A 27,537-nucleotide genomic window follows, 5' to 3' on the forward strand; every position below is an offset into this window, starting at 1 on the left:
CCCAGAAGAAGAGAAAAAGATTGTTTTCTGTTCGATCATATGGGCAAGAGAAGAAAGGCGATATTTGCTATCCCCATTTTAGACCATGTCTGGCAGGAGGGACTAAAAACCATGCGTCACCCTTTTTCAGAACCGGCAGTAAAAGGTTGATTGGAAAAGAAATTCAAGGATCCGGAATCGACTCCTAAGTGCTTGACGTCTCAACCTTCGCCGGAATCAGTCGTATCCACCGCGGCGGCCAGAAAGGCAAGGTCGCAACACAAATGCACGACCTCGCCAGACAACGAAGCCAGGAGACAAGATGCTTTTGGGAAGAAAGTGCTATCGGTTGGAGCGGATACAGTTAAATCAGCCAACTCCCTGGCTATTATGGCCAGGTATGATAGGGAGATGTGGCATCAGCTGGCTCCTATCTTGGAGCTGCAATAAATACAAATAAATCCACATAATTCAGAGTTTTTCTGCACTCCAGAAGCCCAAAATATGGTCTCTGAACATGTGACTCGGCAGGCTGGATAATGAATCGAAACCGGCACTGGGAAAGAGGAGCGATCTCACGCCGACAGACAGAAGCTTGCAACAAAGTAATTACAGCAAGAGACGAGTGTTGTATGATGTGAACGGGCACTCTCATAGACTTTAGTGGTGCACACAAGTTACAATGCAGACACATAATTGTTATTATTACCTTGAGAAGGTACACCTCGAGCTGAGAATCATTTTGGATCCCAGGCCAGGGGTCATCAGCTCTAGCCAACCACAGTCCAGTATCCTAGGGGTGGGTAGGGTAGCAACGGCCAAGAACCACTGGCAAGACCTTCACACTGCAAAATTGTTTAGGGATAGCAATATTGGGATGGGCCAGCTCTGACATATGACATGGGAGAGCCAGTAAACTAACACGTATAGGGTCTGCTATTTGGGGACTATTACTCAACACCCATTCTCAGATGATGATAGGTTTTCTGGAAAGGGGCCCAGGTAGTGACGTCCTTATGATGTAATTTGCCCACAAAACTGGCCTTTGAGCCAAAAATCGCTGAGACGATCCAGGATTTTCGTCTCTCCTTGTACTGATCCCTGTTTGTTTTGGCTGTAATAAACCGTAGTTTGAACTTGCTGTCTGGCTGGGTCCTTCTGGGGGAAGGTGTTGGGCCTTCCGTGAATCCGCAAACTCCTACTAGGTCTAGAACCTACCTGGGAGTTTGTCCCAACAGCTGTCAAATACCCAGCAGGGTGGCTATCTTCCAGGACCATTTCACCAAGAAAATGTATTTAGGGAGTTCTCAGTGGAACTGCACAAAAGGTGCTGTGTGTCACAATGCAACATCAGATGCATAAGGAGTTTACCAGACTCTATAAAACATCAAGAAATACAGAAAATAATAGTCAGGAAAACACATGAGAGAGTGAGAAGAAAGTCCCCACTCACTCAGGAGTAAAAATTAAAAAGCCCTGAGTCCAGCAAAAGAGCTTGGGGTCTCTAAAGTTAAAGGGAATTGGCACAGAAATTAAAATTCTCCCTAACGCTTGTGCACACACCTGCACACAACCAAACCAATCTCATCAATGGAAGAACTCTCCCAATGCTGTGAGGAAAAGAACTTGTTCCCGACCCAAACAACGCTGTTGCCGGGCAAACAAAAATGGCTGCCACGTAGAGCACCATTGATAGGTCCTTTCCTCAGACCTGCTAGTTGCTTCCTCCAGCGTCACCAAGTGTGTGCGCTCCGTCCCCCATCTGAAAACTGAAACACCGGGGACACCACCCGGACCTGGGACTCCGGGTATACTGGCCAACTGGCACTGCTCACTTTGCAGCTGCAATGGCGTACATATGTTTGTTTGTGGCCCGCTGTCCACCAGTTGTGCACTGCCCGCAACACGTACGTGGGTCTGTGGGGTCCGCTTCCACTTTTCTTGTGGAGTGTGAAGTAATAACATGCAGTCGGGTAAGTGAAGACTTCAGAAAACTGGCACCATGGCTGCCTAGTCACTGAGCCCCTCCCACATTCAGAACGTGGAACCTTGGCCATGGAAAAACACACTAGGGTTACATTACAACATGATGTCCACCTATTCCTAATTCAATCTACAGTACATTTTGATGCCAACGTCAGATTCACATGGTTCAATGTATTACAAGGTGAAGCCACCAAAGCTTTCCGAGTCCTGAGGCATCAATTCAACTTTTATAATTCACAAAGTATTCTAGAAATTCGGAAATAGGTAGAGTTTGCAGTCTGCGTTGTAAAATGTAAGACAGGATTGCCACTTAGGTGCTGCTGGCAATGGTCGAAGTGAGCGGGAGCGGACAGGAGCAGTGCTCCTCTACTTTTTTAAATTACCTTTTACAGCTCCTGTACTTTTATTTTAAAAATAAACTGTTCCGGAATGGTTTCGTTTTAAAATAGAAGTGTAGGAAGAAGTTGAAACTTACACTTTCAGTGCACTGCACTGGACGTTGCCTTAATCAGCAGGTGCAAGTGTTTGGGGTGTGTATTGTGTGTGGGAGGGGAGGTGGTGATGGGGTTTGTGGGGAGTGGATGCAGACCGGCAGGGAACATAGTTCCACTACTTCTTTTCGTACACTTCGACCACAGGCTGCTGGTTTTCATTAAGGACAAACCTAGATGTGAAGAAACATAATGCTGTACCACAAGGAGATACAATAATAGGGTGCACTAATAGGGGCACGATCAAGTGTGTGCTTTGAAGGGCATAGAGAGACAATATACAAAGGGTTACAGGCAAGGGACACACGCTTAGGAGAGCCTGGTATTAATTAGTTGATGAACCTGCAGCTATGTTCTCGCTGAAGATATAGTCCCATGGGCTTTGCCAATATGGGTCTGCATCAGTGATTCCCTGCCTTGACTTCTTCGGCTACGAGAGAGGAAGCAAGTGTGGTCCCTTTTAAACCCCACAGAATATCCCCAAGACAGCAAGATCTCCTCACACATCAATGTATGCACCCATTCCCCATCTGACGTTACTTTTGTACGTGTTAGACACAGTAATGCAGGACAGGTCTGTCTCATGTTGAGCAAGGACTACAAGCATACAAGGTCAAAGGACAGTGGCACAAGAGCGAAGACAGCAAGTTGGAAGGGATTCAAATGTAGACGGTTCTCATAAAAAACAAGCAAATGAAATACTAGAGCAATAAGAAAAGAACTCAGGGCACATTTGGATGACGTTTAAACAGAGCGCAAAGGACATGCTGTAAGTCAAGTTGTACATTTCCATTAGGCAAGTGGGGTAGAAAAGAAGAACGGCTGAAAATTGACACCAGTGAAGACCAGAGATGAAACCTCACAATGAAAAGTAATGAACATAAAGAAGGGGAGCGGAAGTGTGGACATGCAATGACAGATTAAAAGCAGAACAAAGAAATGGCAGGGCTGTGGACAGACTAATATGAATATAACATACTTCAGGAAGCCATGCCAAATGGTGGACATGTAATGAACAGGAAACACAAGTTAGTTATAAAAATGTTTATATATAAATATATATATCCATTTACACCATTTATTGAAATATATAAATCTTATTTTACATGTTTTACGACAAAAACAAACAGGGCAATATTCGAAATAACACCTTTTCCTTGTAACCAGTCATACCGTGATAATGTTTGTCAAAACACCAACTATTTGGAAACACTTACTTTTTTTATTATTCTAAAATAGAACTTTCAGACATTCAAAAGTGCAACAGTTACCACACCTGTGTAGTATATCACAGTCAAAACTATTATGGACAACGGCAGTGATGCAGCTAGACGTACACATTTTGGCAGTATTCTGTAAGACTTCATAAAGGAACATATGTACATATGGATGTATGACATCACTACAGCTTGCGTCCCCTCATTATATAGCAGGGTCCATTTCTCACAAAGCGAGCAACATGGTACAGGAATCCGTGGTGGCCGAAATCCCAAGATGTGTTTCTTTGTTGATTTCTGATTGTCATCTTATGGACAAAAAACAAGAGCTGCTACTCTTTGTCAGAGGCACTAATAAAAGTAATACAAATACAATATTGCATATTAAGCTCCACAGAGAGTTCACTGGATCTGGAAGCTGAGTGGGCAAAACTGAGCCAATGTATCCCGGGTCCGGTACAGCAGAGAAAATGCGTATATGGACTCATGGTCCCAAGACCGCAACGGCTTATAATGAAATTCATTGTTATGTCACGTTTTTGCTTGCATAGTTGTTGTTGGGGTAAGATGAATTTATGAGTTTCTTGATTCGGAGAGGGGCTGCACACATGCTAAATAAAACCCAATGTGGGCTTGGATACGCCTAAATGAGCCCTCTACAGTATTCAGTTAATTTGTACCATTTCACAGAGCAACAACAACAGAAAAAGTAAAGTAATCTTGGTCGTATGATTAAAAACTGCATAAAAACAGCTATCTATTTTCACAATACGTGTACTTATTACAGCACATAAGTGGCATAACAATGCGTCAGTGAAAACTGAAAAGAACATATATGGTTTCAATTCTGGAAAAATGCAAATAAAATGCATGCTGTTTGATTCAAATGAAACACTTAACAAAGTAACAGATAGCAAACAAGTTACATTGTAAGCAGCCATTCCAGTCCAGTTCAGTTTGCCTTATTTGCCCCTTTTGGTCCACAATGTAAAACTTCTGTGCTTGGAGCAGATAATTTTCATTGGTGAAGTTTGCATGTAAAAATGTAATACTGTTAGTGGTAGACATTCTGTACATAAACACAAGAAGCGGTTCAGCAGGGGACATAGTAAACTAGCTTGCAATTTTTGGCGAACGGTTTAAGGAAAATCTGCCTGTAAAAAAATATTATTGCATCTCTTGCAATTTCTTATCACACATTTCATTTAGTGGTCAGAACATTTATGATTTTCAACATGTTTACGTTCCAGCACTGATCTAATGCATGTTGCTGGTGAATGTTGTTTTAAAAAAGACTTTTCATAAATCATGCATTCACAGAAACAACTGTGTGTCTACTTCTAAATAGAAAAATTAGAATGGAAGGTACTTGACATATTTACAAAAATTGTGCTTTTCCCGAAGTACAATGTTATCAAAAATACATTTACTATTCTCACAGACACTAGTAATAATTGTACAAAACCAACATCATTCACAATGACTTGGTACACACGTATATCTGTTACCCACAGGCTATGAAAAGTCATGGTTATTATTTCCTCCGGACTTTTTCTGAATCTACGACAAACATATTCATAGTATCTGTACCGTGGCGTTTTTTCGAAAGTGGTTTTGTGTGGGTTGTATAGAAAGTATTTAACAGCGGTTCTTGCTCTTTAAGAGAAAGCGTACGTAGACACCTGTTTTGCGCGGCGTCCTGTGAATGTTCGAGGTTGACCGCTTACCTCACATCTGAAATTATTCTACTTGAGACGCAACTATTTACATATGTACAAGGTAGGGATCAGCCTCATATGGGTCCTGTTCTCTAGAGTCATAAATGCCCTTGAAACTCAATGTTGCTTATGGCCTTTTCCCTTTGTTCATCCATTCAATAAAACCACAAATAATGTTGAGATGCTGCTGTACCGGAAAAAAAGCCAGCATACTGTAGGCGCTCGGATGTGATGTACTGCTGTTTATCCAGCAGGAGGCAGCCTTCCTCATTCAGGCTCTTGAAAAATCACATTTCTTGTTTTTATTTCATTTTAAGTGGTTTTCTTATGAAAAGTCAGATGTAGCCAGCATAGCGGTTTCCTTCTGGGTTTGCTCAGTGATAACAAATGGCAGCACAGGGTTTACAGGAAGCTGTCCTCAACCAAGTCTGAAGAGTCCATTCCAATGTCTTCCATCATCTCGATATCCTCGATAGTCTCGTCCTCGCGCTTCATGAAAGTGGAGCTGCTCGAGCCAGTTTCGATGGCGCTTTCATCAGATGTCTGTGAGCTGTACAAATGAAAGACCAATAGCGGTAAAGCAAGCTGAAACAACACACATCTCCAATGCCTACACATATGACAAGTCATCAGCAAAGCCAACTCAATAATTCCAAAACTGATTTTCCAGACTCTCCTTTAATACATTTTATATCGATTATATACCTTCCTTGAAATCCTTGCTAATTTTCATTCCTTCCTTTCTCCCTCCACACGTTTGCTTTCATGTGTATTGTTTCCTTCTCCCATTAAACATTCTATATCATTTCTATTAATTCCCCTTGCTGTGTTTACACATATTTGCGCTCATATTACTTTCCTCCAACCATCATAAATGTAACTCCACTTCTAGTCTTTCCTCTCTTCAGTTTTTCATGCTCATGTCATATCATTTTTCTCACTTACATTACACATTCTCTATCCTTCTACTCATGTCACCCTCCAAAAGAAATGTTATTCTCTTAAATGTGTTTTCTTCCCGTACCTTTCTTCCATTATACATGGATGTTCTTTTCCACATATTCCTTTATCCGTCTTTTCTTTCATATCTACTCATTATTTGTTCATATTATAGTTTATTACCCGTACACTCCTTCTCTGGCATCAGACATTTAATTTTAATTGTATTCCTTCCTCCTAACCACTGCACATTTCTTGCAATGAAATGATCTCTCTCTTATACATTTTCTATCACTTTTATGCATATCTTTGTTCACGGCTAGCTTTCGTTATGGTGACCTTGTAATCCGTCCTTTCTCCATCATAGAGAGTGATCCCCTCATACTGCTCTTCCTCCTTGCAACACTTTTGTTTCCTTGAACTAATCTATAAGACAGTAGTCCTAACAGGGGCTTTGTTTTCACTATACCTGTAGACAGGTGTTTGCTGCAACCATTACCTGGCCTGGACACATTATCCAGATCATACTTCAAAGGACATTTGAATGATGATTAAAGATGCTTGTTGGCATACTATGACATGCTATTAAATACCAAGGCTTCCATTAAAAACCAGGATGATGACCCCCACCCCTATCTTGGGAACAAATGTCAATAAGAAGCTCCAGCTGCCAAGGTTTTATAACATTGATTCCATCTTCTTTGGCAAGATCAAAAAAGCTAAGACTTCAAAGGTTGAGGAGGATGGGGTCAATTCTAGACTATTTATTTTAGTAGGGATGGAACACAGATTTTGAAAACTTTACTTTGATATGGTTTTCAACTAGCAAATATATCCACTACTGTTGATAAAAGCTCTACTGAGTACATACCTATGCCTGTTTCGTTTGCCATATTCATCTTCTGAAACTGGATCAAGGTCGGGGAGAGGGATTATGTACCCGCTGTCGGCACTCAATCTCTGCTCATCAAATCCACTTTCCCGGTCCTTCATTTTCTCCTCATTTTTGTAAGTGACGCCGATGTAGGTGTTGTCCGAATCGATTCTCATGCGTGTAACGGCAGGGTGGTCACTCTTTAGGAAGTCCAGGTGGATTTTCTCATAGCACTGTAAGGCACAACAATACACGAAGCATGATCAGACTTTTCACACAGACTCCCAAATGTACAATAGGATCTGGGTTCACACAAACAACTGCAAATCTATCAATTCAACACCATTGTAAAGCCTTCAGGTGTTGTGTTTGGGTAACGGGGCTTAATTTCGACAGGAATCTCTCCCACTGGGAGAAGTGGGAACTTTTTAAAGGAGAAACTGTGCAGGCAGGAACTTGAGGTTGTAGAAACTAGAAAAAGTAGGAAAAGACTGAAAAGATGGAAAGAGCAATGCAACGTCTACTGAAACGTGTATGTGAGTGGAATCTCAGCTGGTGAAGAATGGTGATCAGAATTCTTAACAGAATAGTTTGGATATCCTTTGGTTCCTCTAAGAATCTTTTTTATTGACACATCACAGAAAAAATGAAATATTATTCAGAGATCTTCAATATTAAGAACTTGATGGATGCAATAAAGGAAGTTCTGAAAAAGGAAAGCATCTTCCAAAAGAAAAAGCAAATACACGGTCAATGGAAGTTTACAATTGGTGCACAGGATAACATACTGCTTTGGAACAAAGCAGAAATATATGATGTAAGGAAACTTGTTCTTAGAGCAGTATTTTCATCGGCAAATTAACTTATGTATCTACATCATTTAATTTACTTTTTGGATACTCTTCACTTGTTATACCATTAGATATAATAATGTACCTTTATGTACCACTTTCCCATTGAGCGTGTTGCTATAATAATGGCCTATAACATTTTATATATTGGTCAGAGTTTAATAATGTCATATTTACATGTATTTAGTTTCATACTTAAGGTTTTGTACTTTTATAAACAAAAAAATAGATGCGTTTCTTGGTATTTTACTAGACATCAAAAAATAAACATTACATAAAAGAAATTGGATATTAGGCAACATCATGACCCTATATTACTACTTGAGCTACTTCAAGAAGACTGTATAGAAAGGCTGCTGTGTCACATAGATATAAATAGTTTTCTGCAAGTGTACACCTCTCGCTGAGAAGTGTCAGTGATGGGATGAAAGGCCAGGCTATATACACATTTCTGCAAATCTGTGTGGTGAGCGTTTAATAGCCCAGTGTGCAATGCACCTTAATTCTTCCCTGTCCGGATGATACACGATGAAGCACTGATGCTTCTCCATTGGCTGGCTCTTTAAATGCACTGTCAGTATGGAGACATATGTGAAGGCAGATAGCATTTACCAGAAATAAAAAAGTACAACCTTTTTGTATGGAAGATTGTTCATAATTGGACAATATATTTTCATCATGCTTCGACAAGGGATCGTATTTATTCAGTTTTATGAAGTCTTCATAGAGACAAGGAAAGGACACGGATAAATTGATTGGATTTATTCTTGTAAAAATTGTGTTTTAATTAAAACAAGTAAATAAAAAAATGTATATATATTTTTCATCATTAGAAGATTCTTCTTTAGATGTTTTTACAAAGGAAATCTTGATGCATCTGCACTCAGAACTCTGCGACTGCCTGCATGAAATCTATTACTTTCTGAAAATGTACAGGCAACTTTTGACACAGGCTTCCGATCACCGTAAATTATAAACATGTGGTGTGCAGTGATAGTTTCCCCATTTTGTGTTTGGCATGTACAACTAGCATGCACAGAGGTATCTATTCTATAAAATAAAAATCACATGTAAAAAAATAAGATTGCCATAGGAGACTGTATACCCTGTGTTGCGGGTTTGTGTATGCTTGCATGCGCTATATGTATTTTTTAGTCAATATCTTTACTACTTGAACCAAATCCCACCCCTTTCAGACCTTTCTATCCGGTTTAGACATTGCTTATATAATAAACACATGCCAGATGTTCGTAGGAGGAGGATGTGAGCTGTAGGTAACTACACTGAAACCAGTACATACAAAAGTCCAAAGAAACACTTACACACAAAAAGTTACAATAAAATATATATATTTTATATACACAAGGTAAGAAAATAGTCTTTTAACATAGGCTATATGAACAATACTTTCAATAGTCAATGCTTCAATACTAGTTGCTTGCGCTTACAATTGATACAGAAAAAGACACTAATTACATTTCTACCATATATCTTGTAGTGCTGTGCAGCCACATTTGTTACAGATAAATGATAGGTTCATTAATTTATAAAGTTACACAGAAGAAGTCTGTAGGAAGGGAAAGGAGGGTTATCCAATACCATTAGCAGTAAGATATTTCTTAGCAACACGTTTCAAGGATTCTAATGCTTTGGAAGTCCAAGCCCTAACTATCCAAAAGTCAGTGTAGGACTGGAACAAAAGTGTTATGCAGCAGCGGGAAAGGCAAACATCCTCAGGATACTTTAGTCACTTTAAATAAATTACTTAAGTAAGATAACACAATGTCTAGGCACCCTGCAAAGGGCACCCTAGTAAGGCACAAGCTGCGAAGCCTGGGCAAGAGGTATGGGTTCACACCCAAACGCCTTATAACGCACTCCAGTCACACTGGAGTGACTAATCGGCTTGAGGTATGTTCTACCTTGAGCCGCACAGTACCTTTGGTTAAAAAAAAGTGAATGCAGCTGGGTTATTTCCTGTGCAGCAGCAACTGACCCAGTCTCCTGATTCCTCGGTCTGGTGATGAAATAATGGACTCTGAATGGTGTCACAGCAGCAGTCGTGGGAAAGGACTCTCAGCACGGATTTCTTCTGTCTCCCACATCGGTCTGTGGTTTTGGTGTCTTTTTATCAGCTCCAACAAAGGATGGTTATCGCCCAGTCGATCTTCCTCGGTTCTTTTGCCCTGCACTACGGTGAGGGGACTTGGATGAAGAGGATTATGCCTCTGGAGGTCCAACTGGAGCTCACCAAAGTTCTGGGTGGTTTCGGCCTTGCAAAGATGTTGCACTGCAAATGGGTCGGAGGTCCCCTGGTATTCGCAGTTTGCAGCCCTGGAAGGTCACAGGGGATGGCTCAATCTGCAGTTTGTCTTAGGCCTGGTTCATCCCACCAGCCAAAGGGAAGAAGTCGTCCTCTTCAGAGCTCCTCTGTCGATAAGAAAATGGGGTCAGGACAGCAGTGGTCAATTCACGGTTACTGGAAGGCTCGTCATGTGTCTCTGGTCATCTTCAGCTTCAGATCTTCAGTTCCAGTGGTTGACTTGCCTTCTGCCTCAGTAACCTCACCTTCTATTAGGATTTCCCATCCACTCCTCTGCAAACTCTCCCTGTAGTTTACAGAAATGGGCGGGTGGCTGTCCAACCAGGACAGCCAGCCCCCCATTGGGAACTGGTTCCATTCAGGCACTCTGGCAGACAAAGGACAGGGGAGTGTAAAACTCCTCCCCACTTCCTGCCTTCACAGACACACTGGAGCCTAGGCAGGGACACCAAAGGGTTCCCAGTAAAGGCAAAACACACATTCAGGCTTCTCCCTCCCAGAATGGTAGAAGAAGGGCTAACAAAGGACAACCATGCAAGAAATGGCAAAAAATGAAAAGGAGTCGCCGTGTTAGGACATAGGTGACCCTTTGATGCATAACCGAGTCTGTGAATACAGTCTGCAGTAGAAAATAGCACCAAGGTTGGTAGAACATGTCCACTGCCGCCAGCCACAACTTTAGGGTTGTCAATATGACTAGAAAGTCACGGGCAAAAGCACATGTTCCCAACAGGTTAATTCAAGAACCATATAATTATTTACATTCAATATAGGTAAACAATTTACCTGACCATTAAATGGAATTTCCACTTGCGAACTTTGTTAAATACATTTATAAACCATATTCATTGAATAAATCAGTGATCAAATTTATTAGGAACGCAAATGAAACTAGAAAAAGAAAAAGCATAAAACAGTCCATGAGGACAACAATATTCAAATATACATAGTCATTTGAAATTGATATACAGAACAAATTTGGAACAGGTTCTCCTTTCTGGTTCCTAATCCCACCTTCCATAACAAAAAAGGACTACACATCCTATTCTTATTCTAATCTGAGAAATAGAGAGGGGAAAAGAAGGGGCGAAGAAAGGAGAGCATGTATAAAACTAATAGACACATCCCAGGACCTGGGACAGTCTATGGACGGTTTCATTATTTTCCTTTTCTGGTTTCATTTGTGTTTCTAATAAATGTAATACAAGAGAGGAAAGAGTCCTACACACACACACACGCGCACACACACACACACACACACACACACACACACACGCGAAGAGGAAATATACAAGTAGCCTCTTGTTAGAGTAGATCTCCCTTTTGAATGAAATTCTCTCCACATGTGAGTACACTTTTTGCTGCACTCTCGTTATTTTACCTAATTCTCTTGAGTGAGTGGGACCCTTTTGCCCCACTCCCTCATTCTTTTACTCGGTACTTGGGAACCCTTTTATTTATCCCTTTATGCTTTCCTCCATCTTCTCTGGCATCTACATTCTACTATTGCAGCACACAGTCCTTTCTGTGCAGTGTTGCTGGAAGCTCCTTGAACTTTCCTTTTTATTTTACCTGGGTTAACTACTGTTACCAGGGCAGGGGGGTAGCGTTTTGGCCCTCATGTGTTTTATTTTGTAAGATCAGCACACCCCACCTTATGTAAAGTGCTGATGAGAAACATAGGGCCTCATTACGAGTGTGGCGGTCCGGAAACAAGGGTGCCGGTAAGTTTACCGGCACACTTGTTTCCGGACCATCACACTACAAGTCTGCCTTCCAGGGCTGTTGTGCCTGACAGGTCTGACCCTGCCGGGCACATAGGCCCCGGTAGGCAAAGTCGTCACGGAAGCACTGGCACTGTTAGCAACGGTGCCGGTGCATCCATCTCCCCACTCCCAGAGAGTCCTATGGGACTCTATGGGAATGGGGACTTACTAAATCCAGGGCCTGACTTCCTGCGCCACTGGGACTTGTAATGTCCCAGTGGCACCGAGAAGTCAGGCACTGGATCCGGTGTTATGGGGTTGGTGGCAACCTAGTAATGAGGCCCATTGTCTCCCTTTTCACACTGTTCCAGTAACTTTTATTTACTGTTAAAGTTCATCTGGCTTCTGGCAGTGTACCTTTTTGCACAACTTTGAAGCTGCAGTAGGGGATACAGGGTTCACCAGTTCCCTAAAATAGTAGCTGTACTTTCTTAGGCCCTGTTAATGATGACTTATTAGTTGTGCCTTCTCCTACCTGCCTGCGTGGGGGAGGCCTTGATGTTAATGTTAATGTTAATGTTACTACAAAATTAACATTAACTTCAGTGACTAGTCAGAGCACTTATATACATTTTAAACAGGGACGACACCCCCTTTGAGCCTCAGTTCCATGGAAAGGGTTACATGAGCTTCCCTCCCACGTCGCACTCCACCCTGCATATTGGTTGTATGTGTCGTCAAGATTGCATGAAAAAAGACTGGGTTTAGCCTGTTTTTATGGTACATTGAAGGAATGGAAAATCAGCAGAACAGCTGACGTCAACGGTACCAGATGCGAGCTGCCAGGTGGGAGTGAACTGTTCATTAGGAGCCTTGGTAAAGAACAAAACACGACACTGTAATAGAAACCCGGAAGAATCGAAGGAAGAGAGGAGACAAAACCTACACTGGGAACCAATACATTCATGTTTCTCTCTTCGCATCTCTACTTTTTTCTTTCACTCTAATTGCCCATTAAATCATAATGTTATAAGATTTGTAATTTTAATGTCTGACATTCCTGTACATGAAAGGCCAGCTGACCAAAAATTTTGAAAATAAATAAATCCTGTGTGTCCCATAGCACTCCCCTGTTATTTACTTGCAAGTTAACACATCCACCTGTTCCTTGGCCGGGGAATCCAAAATGGAGGAGTTGGATGTTTCCATGTTCTCACTTAACGACTGGCATGATTACAGCCTCACTACATGATGATGTGGGCGTGCCCACTTCCAGGACCACAGGACAGTCATAGCCAAAAATAAAAGCCACAGGTCAGGGTGCCCCTAAACAGGTTAATAACGGCCATGGATAGCTGCAGCCTTTGCCAGATTTCTGATCTGCCAGGGCCTCCTTAGTTAACATGAGTGGAAGGGAATCCGCACAACTGCTCTCCAGTTGATCAACTGATGGCGGTGTACTCTTAGATTGCAGGAACCAGGGACATAGATCTCCCTAAGGTAGATCCGGGGCTAGGCTAATGTCGGGACTGACGGGACTCACCTAAGCATTTGGTTGTAGCCCCTGAGCTTCTATCCGGGGCTGCAAGCAAAAGACCCAGGGCTGTAGCCCCCTCAGCTCCCCCAAACAACACCTCTGCGAGTCGCACCCCTTAGATGCTGAGAGAGTGTAGTCCTCCCATTTGAAATCTCTGTTGCGCCCAGACTTCAGAAAGCTCTAACGTTATTCTGTGATCCAGCCTATTTGAGGTTGGTTCATTCTAGGTCCCTGCTGTGTCTTTCTTCCTGTGGAGCATGTCGCCCGCTGCTAGTGTGTTAAGTGAACCAATAACAGCGGTCCAGTCAGTGCTTAATTTGTGCCAGTGGTTGCCGGTGGCCAACACCGGCAGTCTTTTTTGGGCACCGGAACATGATTGGGCCGGCTGGCCACGTGTAATTGCTTCGGCTTCGTTGCAATTGCTTTGTTGTTCAACTTTCTTTCCTGCAAGCTTTAGCTTCCATCATAAATCATTCATTGCTTTGCAGGGCCTCAGCCTGGCCGGGCCTGGGAGTTCACGACAAGGACAGCCAATGAAAACCAACATTCTGTTGTGTTTGATACATTCTGTATAGTAACACAGAATGTATAGTTTTCATTGGCTGTTCTTCTTGCGAGCCACTGAAATGACATGGTGACGTGGGGGGGGGGGGGGGTGGGGGTAATGTGGGTCTGTTGAGTGGCGCGCCACCCTCACTTCACTTGTTGTTGTTAAGGCGTGGTTCACTGGTTGCAGTGACTCGTGAGAGCAGAGCCTCCCTCAGTCTCCTTGCACGAACGTGTGGTCCCGTGACGTGCATTGCGGCCTAGAAGGTCTATTGCCTAGTTGCTTCGCGTATGTTTAATTTCCAGCTCAGTAAGTAATTTCTTTTTGGACTGTGAAAAAAATGATGCATTTTTTGTTTGCAAATATTTTGTATCATCATGTCGGCTGCCGCCGGGCCTACATTACATTATTATTGCGGCGGCTCCGCGGCCGCTGCCGTGGATATGGTGCCGGGCCCGTGGCCGTGGCCGCCGGCGCTGCAATAATATTGTAAGTAAATGCTGCAGCAGCCATCTGATCATGATCATGATATGAGCCTCCCTTCTTCATGCCTACATGCGGCGGCCCACCGTAATCAGATGCTTAACCTGACAGCCATGATGCCCAGCAGACACGGACATCCATCCAACACCCCCACTTTCTAAAATGAAGGCCCGCGCCGCGTTCCTCCCGGCTGCAGCTTCTGCCTGCGCCTTGCGCTCGCGTGCTCTGACCGCTTTGGGCTTTCTAAAATGTCAGCAACCTGCCAGGTTTTATTCATGAGAATTTGGGAACCTCTGCCGACCTTTTCATTGATGAGGGGGTGTATTAAACGGCTAGAGGTATTATTAGAGGCAGTGTGAGTGGATGGACGCTCCCGTACCATGAGAGATGAAGTGGCGTATAGATAGGCCTCTTCAAAGCAGGCTGCGGCCTTTCATTGTGTCAGAAACGACACTTCCCGCCTGCACTTTCCACTGTGTTGACGCGAACAAACGTGCTATAAAACACGATTTATCACCTCTTCACGAGTAAACATCAGCCACGGCGTTTCTTTTTTCAAAGCCCGTTTCCAAGAGAGCCAGAACAGATAAAGGGGACGTGCAGTGCTCCTTTCTGACAAGCGTTTAGTCATAGGACGCAAGTTTCAGTGCTTTCTCTGAAGGCACTGCAAATGTAATAAACAATGTCAAAATCTCCCATAAATCTATACAAAGTGGGTTTATTGATAATGATTTGTTACTGAAATAGCGCTTTCGCAAAAGCGCTGTAAATAGAGAATGTACATACACATTGGAAGCTGCAGAGGAATGCAGAGGAGTTAACAGTCCACTTTCTGTGATGTTGTCAGGGTGAAAACGGTGTGAAGTCCCTTCCCTATCAATATATTCAAAGGGCATATGATGCCATTTCCTGTTTGTGATGGTGTCCAACTAAGGGCACGTGAAGTCCCCTCCAATACAGCTGCTGTTTTGGCAAACTGACAACGTTTCTCGCACCCAGTAGCATGAAAGCCAGTTCCTACCTCCTTGGGGGGAGTGGGGGGTTGCGGCGAGAACTGCTGACTTGCCATGGGGGCAGATTGCAGCCCAACGCATCTGCCGAAACTGAATTACTTCAGCAAACCTGGCGCACACTTTTCTCCCGCTATTGTTCCTAATTCTTTTACAGTGGCTAACTACCATCAATTAACAGAAATAAAGACAGTTGATAAACAAGGTGCACAGTGGGGGAGTGGAGCCTGCTTCAGCATAAAGTGCTGGCATTTGGGACACTAGAAGAGGTTGGGGGCATCCCATAATGACGCACTAATATAGCACAGAAGACACAGCTGAAATGTGGATGTGACGGGTGTACTCCCCTCACACGCGACCTTTTTTTCCTCTAAGCCCCATTTATACATGTTTGAGTACACTTCATTGGCGTCCCTTCCAGGTAAGTGCCACAAAAGATGTATGATGTAATCTCCATCACCTCAATATAGATGATGGATTAGTTTCTCACTCCGCAAGCAATTATTGCTGGGCTGGTTTATTTATTTTGCATTTTTTAAAGCACTCACAGCCCCCGGGCATGGAGATGTTGTTACAGGTATTGTTTGTTTTTCAGTATCGTAATTGTTTTTTTTTGTCTTGGCTGCGTATTTATAATGCGCTTAAAAACCCAGAGGTTTCTAAGCTCGGACCCCGGGATCGAACCTGTGTTCTTTCGTGTAGTCTTGCTTCCACAGTGAACACGTTGACCCTGTGCTACCCTCTACTTTTGTGGCCGATTGTGAAACACTGGTTTACTACTGTCAAACTACATTTGCGTTTTTTTGTCTTTAAACGCACCGTTTTCAAATGGGATTACCGTACACCCTGGTTCAAAAAGGCGGCATCAAACACGTTCTCACATTTGCCAGAAAAAAGGCAAAAACGTGTGTTGTAATGCTTGGATGTGTAACTGGGGTTTATTTAAAGCGGGTGATGTAAATCTCAGTCAATAAACATGTGACCCAAGAGTGCCAGAATGAGTGAGCGATAATCCATGTTGGGGCCGGATATGGTGGCCGTGGCCCGCGGCCGCCGCAATAATAATGTAGGCATGAGCATGAATTGATTGAATCAATGATCATTCATGCCTACATTATTATTGTGGCGGGCAGCCCCGGGCGCCGTGGATATGGTGTCCTCCGGCCGCCCGCCGTAATAATAATGTAGCCCCGTGGAATGGATATTGTGGCTGTGGCCCGCGGCTGCCACAATAATAATGTAGACATGAATTGAATTTGAATCAATCATGCCTACATTATTATTGCGGTGGTCATGATGCCTACATTATTATTGCGCTGGCCCCAACCGCCGTGGATATGGAGGCCCGCGGCCGCCGCAATAATAATGTAGGCATGAATTGATTGAATCAATCATGCCGCAGAATACATTATTATTGCGCCGCCGTGTGGATAATATGGTGGCATTGGTGGCCCGCGCGCGGCCTCCGCAATAATAATGTTGAAGCAGACTAGTCAGCAGAGCAGAGGAATCAAGTCCAGTCATCAGCCGCCATTTCAAGTTTCTTGGCTATGCACTAGTCTTGCCGCTTGGTGATGGACAGTGTTATGAATGCCAGTCAGGATTAATGTCTATCCTAGAGTGAGGTGATTGAATGGTGATTTTGAAGGTTTGTACTGGAGCAAAGTGATTCCGCGTCGAGGGCCTCCATACTACAGTTGGGTGATTGATTGGGGTTTAAAGTCTATCCTAGACCTAGAGTGTGGTGAATGATAGTTTTCACGTGTTGTGCTGGAGCGGGGTTGTGGGCTGGTGGTGGGCCGATCTAGGTAGGTCTAGCACTGAACTGGCGCGGGCCGCGCATCCGCACTGTTGGGCGGGGCCGCGCCCGGCATTAAGGGGTCAATATTTTTTGGGCACTGGCACTTATTTTTTTACAAATTAAGCACTGGGTCCAGTGAAGGTAGGTATGCCGCTGCATGCACATGTGCAGATCACAAAATGGCAGCTTTGTACTAGAGTTTCCCATCGTACCACTTTAAGTTGTAATGCTGTAAAACACTCCAATATGGTGTCTTCTGCTGCGAGTGGTGTGCCTTAAACACCTGAAATAAATGACAGAATGCAACAACTGTGTGCTCCACAATACACGCACCTTCTTGTATTCTCCAGGCAACAGACTTTCAACAATTTCGCTCAGGTTGTAAAACGAGGGTCTTTTCTCGGGCTCTGTGTTCCAACACTTTGCCATGATGTCATACCTTGAAACAACAGGGGAGAGAGCATTACAACCAACACATGGCAGGGGTCACCCAGGCCTAAGCGGCTAAAACAGGATTTGACCAAGTGCATCTCTTCCGGTCAGTACTTACACTTCATGGGTCGCGTGGTCGGGCTTGGCCATCCTGTAGCCGCTCTTAATCTTGTTGTAGAAAGAAGAATCAACCATCATCCCTGGATATGGGGTGCCACCTAAAAAGAAACCATAACATGTAACCAACACAGTAAATGTAATTTGTACTGAAACGTTCATGCACACACTCCCTCTGTACCTGCTTCGCCGAGACAAATGGAAATTCTATATCATGGGCCATAGCTCACACTTATGAAATAATTTCCACACATTTCAAACTCTCGGCTAACATGAACTGAAAAATGATTAACAATTTTTTAGATGTAAAAAATCATTTTTTTTAAAGGTAGCATGTTTTGATCCTGTAATGTAATTTTTCTGTTTAAATTCCATTTATGAAGCACTTGAGACTTTATGGTTTATTATTACACAAGAACTTCTCAAGAACGTTATAGAGTCAATGGTTCACCTGGTTTGTGCTATTTTGCACTCAAGTGTTAATAGAGTGAATTGTTCTCTATAGCTTAAGGCTAAACAATATGCTAGCAGACAGCTCCCTAATGTACATCGATTTGAGTTTGCTTGTAATCAAACCCTTTTCATGACATTGTCCAGAGACCCACAATGCGCCATAGCTCGCGACAATCATCAGAATGTTAGTACAATCCCTCATGTGCGATCAGCACAGCCTTTTTAGACTCATAAACCATATAGGAAGGTTTGGAGTCATTTGAATAAAAACAAGACACCAACCAACAAAATTATGGTTACAGTTGAGTAACGTTTACTTGGCACTTTCACACTGGCATGGGTGAGCACAGAGAGTGTCCCTTTCCTCATAAGACTTCTGCAGGATTGGATGTGTTGCCTCTTATTGGAAACGCACACTTGAATAACAATTCCTCAATTGACTGGAGCATCGGAGCTGTATTCTTGCATGCACAAACTTCTTGCCAGACAGGAAGTTATTGGTACATACCCAAGGAGAAGATTTCCCACAAGAGGATTCCAAATGACCAGACGTCACTCAGTGTTGTGTACAGATTGTCAAAGATGCTCTCGGGGGCCATCCATTTCACGGGAAGGAAGGTCTGTGGAAAAAAAACAAGTTTACAGTTAATACTGATATTTCGCAACAAGGAGACAGAGCCAGGAAAGCAGGTGGTGCATGAAGAGTATATGAGTCACCCAGCTTGTGGCCTCTCCGCACTCAATGAACAAGCGCACATAAAGGATTTAAGGTTTTGCTACATGATTTCAACTAATTAATCAACCATAGCCTCAAACAATATTAACTTCCCTGAAGTCTTTCCACCTGTTCCAGAACATGTTAATGTGCAGGTCGGATGCAGCACCAGTGTCAAAAGTAAAACCACAGTGCAAGGTTTGCTAAAGCCAGGGGTAGATTGGCCTATAGGGAACTCTGGAGATTTCCTGGTGGGCCTCTTCACCCGGGGGCCTCTTTTGTATTTTATTTTCACATTTTCTCATAGGAAAAGGCTGGGGCTTGCTGAAAATATGTTATGTAGGGCCACTTTGAAAATTATTTCCGGGGCTTCTTTTGGTTTCCAGTCCACCCCTGGCTAAAGCTCTCGTCTTCTCACATCAGGATGGCCGAGACTCCGTTCATTTCATTAACCAATCTACTCATGCCCCAGTTAGTTAACTGGCAGATTTGCATGTTTGTAGAATGCAGTGTATAGTGGGCAGAGACATATTGTGCAGAGACAGCTGCAAATTACTCCTCAGATATGAGACTGAAAACATAGAACAGGCTCGGCAGGCGAATGTGCCTCCATTGTTCGATAATGGCCAAAAAAAGGATAAAAATCCCCGGCTGTGCATTCTGTGTGCTGCAGAATCACCATTTAAAAAAGAAAAATACTTGGAAAGGTGCATTCATATTTTCTTTTCAAATACATCGTCAATAAACTTACTTAAAGCAAAACCCCCAAACCTTCAGAGAAATTTTATTCAATGGTTTGCCAGAGCCTAAAAAGCAAAGCATTATTTTTGGCTATAATAGGCCTTAGTTTTAGTTTAGTTTTTAGCATTTATATAGTGCTACAAACCCTCAGGCATCTGAGCACTGCTTATTATTACCCATGGTGTGTGGTGTTCATTTATTGACCTCGGAAGGACGAAAGGCTGACTTTGGCCCTACAGGGATTCGAACCCGCGTCAGCAGGCCCCGCACAGATGTCAAAGCCAGTGCTCTACTCGCTGTGCCATCAGCCCTGTTAGTAATTGATTTGGCCACTCCGATATGACTCAGGTGCTTGTGGACACTACCACTGCTTCTTTAAAAAAAAAATCTGTGCCTTCTCATTCCTACAAAATATGACCATAGGACCAGCAACCAAATGCTGGTTGGAGAAGAGGTTTTTAATTTGAATTGGACAAAACTATATGGGAAGAAAGACTGGCCCCAAAGGTGGTGTAAACTGAGGAAAGCATTAGCACATTTTATCGGGCTGCGATTTGTTTTATAAGTCTCCATTTAGGAATGTAAAATAATGCTCTGCAGTGGAAGTGGCCATCAGGAATGACTGTGCACGATAACCGTGCAGTCGCCCCTCGATGTATCCTGAAGCGAGGGGCGTTTGCTTCAGTGGCATGTTTGTTTTTGTTAGACCACGAGCAAAGTGGGAGAACTGGTTTATTCCCCAGTACTTTCCTGCCGCCAAGATACATACGCCACACAAGACGACATGTCTGCTTTATAATAATAAAACCCAAGTGATTTTCACCCAATCAATTTTGTGGATATTCATCCGTCCTAAAGAAGCATATGGGATCTGGGACTCTGCCTTTTACTCTTTACAAAATGAGGTGAGGGCACCACCCCCAAGAACCAGAGACCTTGCTGCTAAACAACCAATTCAGTATATTATAGAGCGAAGCGCTGGCAGTGTTAGGGCCCACCCCTCTTCAAGATACATACGCTGCCTTTGGAAACGTAGTTGGAGTCATGCATGATGTCTCGCGCCAGCCCAAAGTCACAGATCTTCACAATTTTGCCCTGAGCCAAGAGGACATTCCGAGCTGCCAGGTCACGGTGCACACACTGCGGAGGGAGAAGGATGGAGATGGGAGAGCGATATTACAGGAGCATTTCTGGAGATGGAGCAGGCATAAAGGACGACTTAAAATAACGACACAAAGGAAGGACAAGAAGCGATAGTTGGCAAACATTTAAGATACTGCAGTCTAATTACCTCAGCAGTATGGATACAACGGAAGAAGTGATCATAGTGTAGAGGCGGGGCCTCAAAGGATTAAACATGTAATCAGACTAATTGGTGGGGGGGGCTAGGAGTAACATAAGAAAGCACTTCTAATAACAAAAAGAAATGACATATTAAGGGAAATTTTTATGGGAAGTCAATACAAATACAGGGACGGAAACAATAGATTACTAATAGCGTGCAGGCAAAGGCTAGGCTGCGTCTACAGAACAATGGCTGCCGGCCAATGGGAGCTTTAGAGGGGCCAAGTAACCTTTACTCAGTCATTATTAATATAGGCAGCATTTATTAAAAGGCATGGCCCAAACATGCAATTAAAACATCTGCATGCTGATAATGACTAAGATTGATGAGCCAGAGCCAATACGCTCACAGCTTTGTAGTGTGCTTACATTTTTGGAGGCCAAGAATTCCATTCCACGTGCCACCTGGTAGGCAAAGCTCAACAAATCCATCAGGGTGAGGCCATCAAAGTTCTCATCTGAGAGGAGGCTTGTGACCTCTGCTTCTGTAGCAAGGAAAGAAGAGCCGCATGTTCAAGAAAAAATAACGGGGTACTTTCCCTTTGAGAATTTACATACATAGTGCGACAAACAACATAGGCACCGGACACCCTCAGAACATAACTAATACATACATTGGACCTCATTACAGGTCTGGCGGTAACCCCGCTGGTGCTACCGGCGGGTTGCTGCCGGACCCGTAAATAATTCCCGGTGCCACCGGGCTATTCCAAGTCTGGCGGCCGGATAATCAGGTTCTGGCAATTTCGTTAGTACCCATTCCCATAGAGTCCCATAGGACTCTATAGGAATGGGGACACGGGGGCACAAGCACTGTTGCTAATGGTGCCGGTGCTCCCGTGAAAACTCTGCAGGCAGGGGCCGTCGCGCACGGAAGGTCTGACCTGCCAGGCGGAAGGGCACTCGCCCAGCAGAGTTGTAATGTGCTGGTGTGGAAACAATGGTGCTGCTAAGCTTACCGGCACCGTTGTTTCCGGACCGGCACACATATAATGAGGTCCATTGTGTTAAAAATGACATGTAAATTGAATAAACTCGTTTAAAAAAAAAATGACATTCACAAAACACACATATATACTTGAAGGAATTACAATGGAGATGTATTATTGTTTTGCACAATAACATTGAAGGACATAATAATTAAAAACCTCAGGTCACTCCTTATTTCTGGATTCAAAGTTAAACATATGAACTACAAACAAGCCTTTATTAATACTGCACCCTTGGTAATCTTCTGGTTAAAGCTAAAAAGGTAAGGCGTCTATAATAATAGAGTTAATTATTACTATCATCTTTATTATTAGCAGTAGTAATAACAGTGGCAGAAGCAGTGGTAGCAGTAATGATTGTTGTAACTTTAGCTGTAGTACTTATTTTCAAAGTATTGGCAGTAGTAGTAGAAAAGTAGTAGTCGTAGAAGCTATAGTACTCTGCTATAAGGCAGGTTCTTGGCATATCACAAGGAGTAGTTTTAGTGGCAGTACTGTGTGTATTAGAGGTAACAGTATTACCAGTAGGACTAACAGTACCACTACCATTACCAATAGTAATCATGCTCAATAGGGTCATTGTATCTGTGGTTCAATCAATAGAACAAGTATTATTAGAATAATAGTAGTACTACTACCCTTAGTAGTAGGTCAACTATTAATGGACTATAGAGGAAGCATTATTAGTGGTAGTAGTTATAATACTTGTGAAAGCAGCAGTAATAGTTGCAATAGCAGCAGTACTTGTGAAACATAACAGGAGTTGCATTGTAAGTAACAGCTTATTTTTTAGGAATGATTTTTGTTGCCAGGGGGCCATACATCCATCCTCCGGTCCATACTCAATGACTTCAATCTCTGCCGTGCACTCTTCTCGTTTTTGTGACAGTGCTGGCTAGTGCTGTAAAGCAGTAACCTTATGACATGATTTGGTTGTCATACAATACAGCATTTATGTTGTTTCATTTATATATTTTTTTCACAAATAAGCTAGGCTCTGGATATGGGGCTGGTGACTAGAAAATATCTTTGATTGTTAGCTGCTAGACCGTTCTGCTACGAGCGCCTTAAGCAGTGACCGAAATACACGGCAGTACACCCAGCACCCACTATTCTTCTTAAAAGGCAGAAGCGGATAGAACATTCGGGCTGGAGGAGCATTGAAATTTGGAGGCTGTCATCCCAGAGAGACACCCACACAGGCCTATGCAAATCAATTATAACACGTTCTAAGTTGTTAGTCGGGCAGTGTTCGTACTGCATTGTGTAGCCTTTGGCCTTTGTGTAGACTTTGGTCGGTGTGGTGGCTGTCAATAATACTAGATTTTTCACTGACAGCTTACTCATGTTTTTACCTGCTTTGCACAATACTCAGTCCAAGCACCCAACCTAATTCATGATCTTCGGCATGCAGAAAGATGGACTGCTAGCAAGAGACAGTTGCCGGTTACCTGAAGAGTGTTTTTTCTTGTATGATGCGGGACGGTCATACAGTGATCGCTGAATGTCGGAATATTTCGAGCCCTCCTTCCTTTCCAGCATCGGCACATACTGCGTGGTGTCCGCTTGCTTCATATCCATGTAATCGCCATTGTTTTCAAAAGATAAGATGACATAGCTGTGAAATGAAAGAGACCGGTTACTAAATGCTCGTCATTGCCCACGGGTCTCAGATAACCCTGTTTTCCAAAATGGCGGCAAAGATTCAGGTTACAAAGTGGCAAGAGGTTACCACCCACATACAGTTATGTGCTGTTTTCTGTGCAGGAGGTTTCCATACACAGGACTAAATATAATTCTTGTTATTAGCCGGCATATAGTTCCACTCATGTAATGCAAACTGCTCCTTTTCTAAAATGGCTGGCTAAGAGGAGAGAAACAGTTAACTTTGTTTTTCCAATTTTAACTGTGGCCACGCCCAGCAGCTGGTTGTGGGTTAGGTGGATTTCTACTGGGCACAATTCCCTTTGGGCCTAATTAGCTGTTAGGCAGTAGTGGTAAAACATCTGGCTTTTTACAATACCGGATGTTTCTCTACTAAATTCAGAGTTTCAGGCTTGAAACACTGCCCGCCTATAACGCCACACAAAAGCATTACTGAATGCAGTGATTACCTCATGCGATAATTAGTTGTGCCCATGGACTTTATGGGGGCGGCATATCTTAAGGGTCTGAATGTTTAGAAACGTACAGACCTGTACAATTACTGCATGCTTACCACACGCGGTATTGATTTGACCGTGTGATGCTATTTCCATTCTTAACACTCGAAATGACACCCATGTGTTCTCCAGGGGTCCTTCCTACCACGACTTATTTCAATGTGTATGTTAAAACATTGAAAGTTATTATCCGGAGGCATGGTTCAAAGTGCCATTAATGTACTGATACCACCCACATTTATATCTGGTCCAAAGTCAAACCAGTGGCAGCATTTCTATCACTATGACTCTTAGTGGTAAATGTAACTAGGTGCGTGGCTGCAATCGTGTGTAGTTCCACAGCAAAAAGATGGAAGCAAGGACCTTTGAATCACAGCGCCACCTCTGGCTGTATTTTGGGAGTAGGAACTGCTAATATTCAGTTGTGTCCACTGCCGAGGGCAGAGGTATACACCCTCAGTGCCCTGAATGTGAGCACTCCAAAGGTTGCAAATGGCATGGGAGTAAGAAAAGAACAATACTTCACAAGACCACTTAAGAAATGGAATAAGACCACCTCATGGAGATGTGCAAAGGAAACATTCATAATGGTTAACATGTATAATGTTGAAATAAATTAAAACAATATGCAGATAATAAAGAAAAATTTACTCAGGAAGGAGAATGCTTAGAGCATGATCTTACCTTCTCGTGGTCTCATCGACTGGGTTCATCCCAAAGATGTCTAAGTCTTTTTTGGGCTTGTCTGGGTGTCGATTTAGGAAAGTGTCCCTGTTCTTGTGCAGGTAATTTACCAGATCTCCATAGAAGCAGTACTCGGTAATGATGTAAATGGGTCCTGCAGAAGGCCACAGAAACATACTGTTAAATATGGGAATGCTACAGAAATGCCAGCCGACACGCTGAAACTAACAGTCAGGTGGAGCAACATTTTTGAACAGGTCAACATGTTAAACTGAATGCTGAATTGACACTGAGCAAGCTCACCCAATTCCTTTCTATTAACATATGAACCAGCAATCCCACAGCATTCCAGTATTCAAATGAGCTCCCTTTCATGATAATCCAAGTTCTTCTGGGCTACCTGATTTCGTGCAGGCTCCCAGCAAGTTCACAATGTTCAGATGGGGCCCGAGATGGGTCATTATCTTCAACTCTGACATCAGGGCCTGTTTTTCACTCGATCGAGCAGTGGCTGTCAGAAAAGGATATCAGTGAAAGAGGGATCAATACCTGAACAGATCCATGAGAAATGCCAGAGTAACCACGATTTACAATCACCACAATACCAATTTTACACCTTGTAGTGTTAACCATTCTAGCGTGGGTTGCTACAGAAGTCGACATGTTCAGAGACACGACTGAGTTATATTACAAAACCCTTTGTTTGATAATAGTTATGCATGATTGAGCTCCACATTTTTTTACTTTGTTGTGAATTTTCATTGCACCAACAATGCAGATACATGTAGGCTTCCCAGGTTAATGGCAACATTCCAAACACTGATGCAGAAAGTTTACAGAAGATCAACTCGTTAGGACATCTCTCTGACTGTGTCAGGCAGGGATATATATTACATGCTATTGTGCATCCGCTGATAGTAGACCCTACCATATCCTTGAGCAAAAAGTGATGTAAGTTAAGTATGTATTAAGCAATGTATTTATCTTATTAAAGCTTTTTAGCAACACAGCTGATAATATCCCTTACTGGCTAGCTACCATTGTACGGTTACGTGACCAGCATACCAGTGGTCGCATATCCTTAGAGATATTGACATTCCGATAACGAACGATACTACTCCATGCTAACTACTTACGCGACCCCAGAATCTAACAGTTGCTTGTTTGGTGTTCAGGGCCCTTTTGCATCCTCGGGCCCAGACCTCCCACACCGAATCGCCCCCATCTTTTGTCTACCCTCAGCACTTGCCTCGGCTCACCCTCCACCCTGGAGGCTTGCACCTATCTTACATAGCACTTCACCTGTTGCTCATCCATGAGCACCCCAGTACCTATCCCATTCCCCCTCCTTTCTGCACTTGCACGTTCTGAACACTCAAAGGCATAGTAGGTTCGTCCTCCCCCCAAATGTATTTAAAATTTGTTATGTATTTTAATTGTTTTACTTCCCCTTGTCCCCACCCTGTTGCCCTGTGGGCACTTTTAAACAGAATTCACTTCCTGGATAAGCGCCTAACACGTGAACAATAAATGAATAAATAAAATTGGCCGTTTTGGCCATATGCCAACATTGGTTTAGAATATTTTTTAACAATTGAGGTTATTCTTAGTTTAGCAACTGATAACATAGCATTGGAGGGCATGAATTAAAACGGTCAACGCGCGAGAAGATATGTGGGTGGATCATCACTGGCAAGCTGGAGGTGGCTGGTTGGCATGTAGCGGGTGCATGATGAATTTGAGTTGTTTGCCGGAATGGAAGATCAGTGTTTTTGCGACGTTAACTCTTTCCCAGGATGCGTCAAGTGTATTTTCTGCTTTTCTGTTTTGGGTCATAGAATTTGGAGCAGAGAGCGGAAGTACTGTGTAGTTTGGGGAAGACAGAGAACCCACTAAAATCAAGCGCATCCCAGTTGCCAGGATTTGGGCTAATTTGAATAGCACTGGCATTGCAGTGTCGAAAGAAAACTCACAGGAAATGCAACTAGTCTTTTCACATTGAATAAAGGTTCGATCCTTGAGCTGTTACAAAAGGCAAAATGTACTCTGCCGCTATGGCCCAATGGGCTTAAAGCCCAATGTTATGTTACGTTGTGTGCCTTTTATATTGTGCACATCACCACTGAGACTTGTCTGTGAAAAGGCAACGCAACGGCGGTACCAGGTCCATGGTCTGTGCGGTGACAAAAAGAGCGGCAAAGGGGAAGAGTGGGAAACGTCGTCAAGACATAATTATAGACTTAACTCTTAATACTTAATAAAGAGAGGAAATTAAAAATAGAGGTGAGTGATGGTGATCATCGGAATGTATGCATTCGTTTTTGGTGTTACGTAATATACGCAATTAAGAGAAGGGATGACAGCTCCCCTTATTGGCCGGCAGAATGTTCATGGAGGTGATGGTGATATTAATTATGTTTAGTCATCTTGCGGGTGCA

At 43.0% G+C, this 27,537-nt stretch overlaps 1 protein-coding gene across 2 annotated transcripts in view; it reads right to left on the bottom strand.

Moving 5' to 3' along the window:
• Window positions 1-3,485: 3,485 nt before the first annotated feature.
• Window positions 3,486-27,537, bottom strand: part of PDGFRA (platelet derived growth factor receptor alpha) — a 72,787-nt gene continuing 48,735 nt past the window's right edge. For both annotated transcript variants that reach the window (XM_069631648.1, XM_069631649.1), the window contains exons 14-23: window positions 25,500-25,610; window positions 25,100-25,253; window positions 23,705-23,871; window positions 21,634-21,749; window positions 20,938-21,060; window positions 18,973-19,084; window positions 18,013-18,112; window positions 17,796-17,901; window positions 7,202-7,437; window positions 3,486-5,941 (exon numbers count right to left, since the gene is read on the bottom strand). In XM_069631648.1, the coding sequence (XP_069487749.1) occupies window positions 5,794-5,941; window positions 7,202-7,437; window positions 17,796-17,901; window positions 18,013-18,112; window positions 18,973-19,084; window positions 20,938-21,060; window positions 21,634-21,749; window positions 23,705-23,871; window positions 25,100-25,253; window positions 25,500-25,610 (1,373 nt within the window). In that variant the 3' untranslated portion in view covers window positions 3,486-5,793. The remainder of the gene's footprint in view (window positions 5,942-7,201; window positions 7,438-17,795; window positions 17,902-18,012; window positions 18,113-18,972; window positions 19,085-20,937; window positions 21,061-21,633; window positions 21,750-23,704; window positions 23,872-25,099; window positions 25,254-25,499; window positions 25,611-27,537) is intronic.

The sequence above is a fragment of the Ambystoma mexicanum genome, chromosome 6q (genome assembly GCF_040938575.1).
Source record: "Ambystoma mexicanum isolate Mex_15411 chromosome 6q, UKY_AmexF1_1, whole genome shotgun sequence".
Taxonomy (NCBI): Eukaryota; Metazoa; Chordata; class Amphibia; order Caudata; family Ambystomatidae; genus Ambystoma; species Ambystoma mexicanum.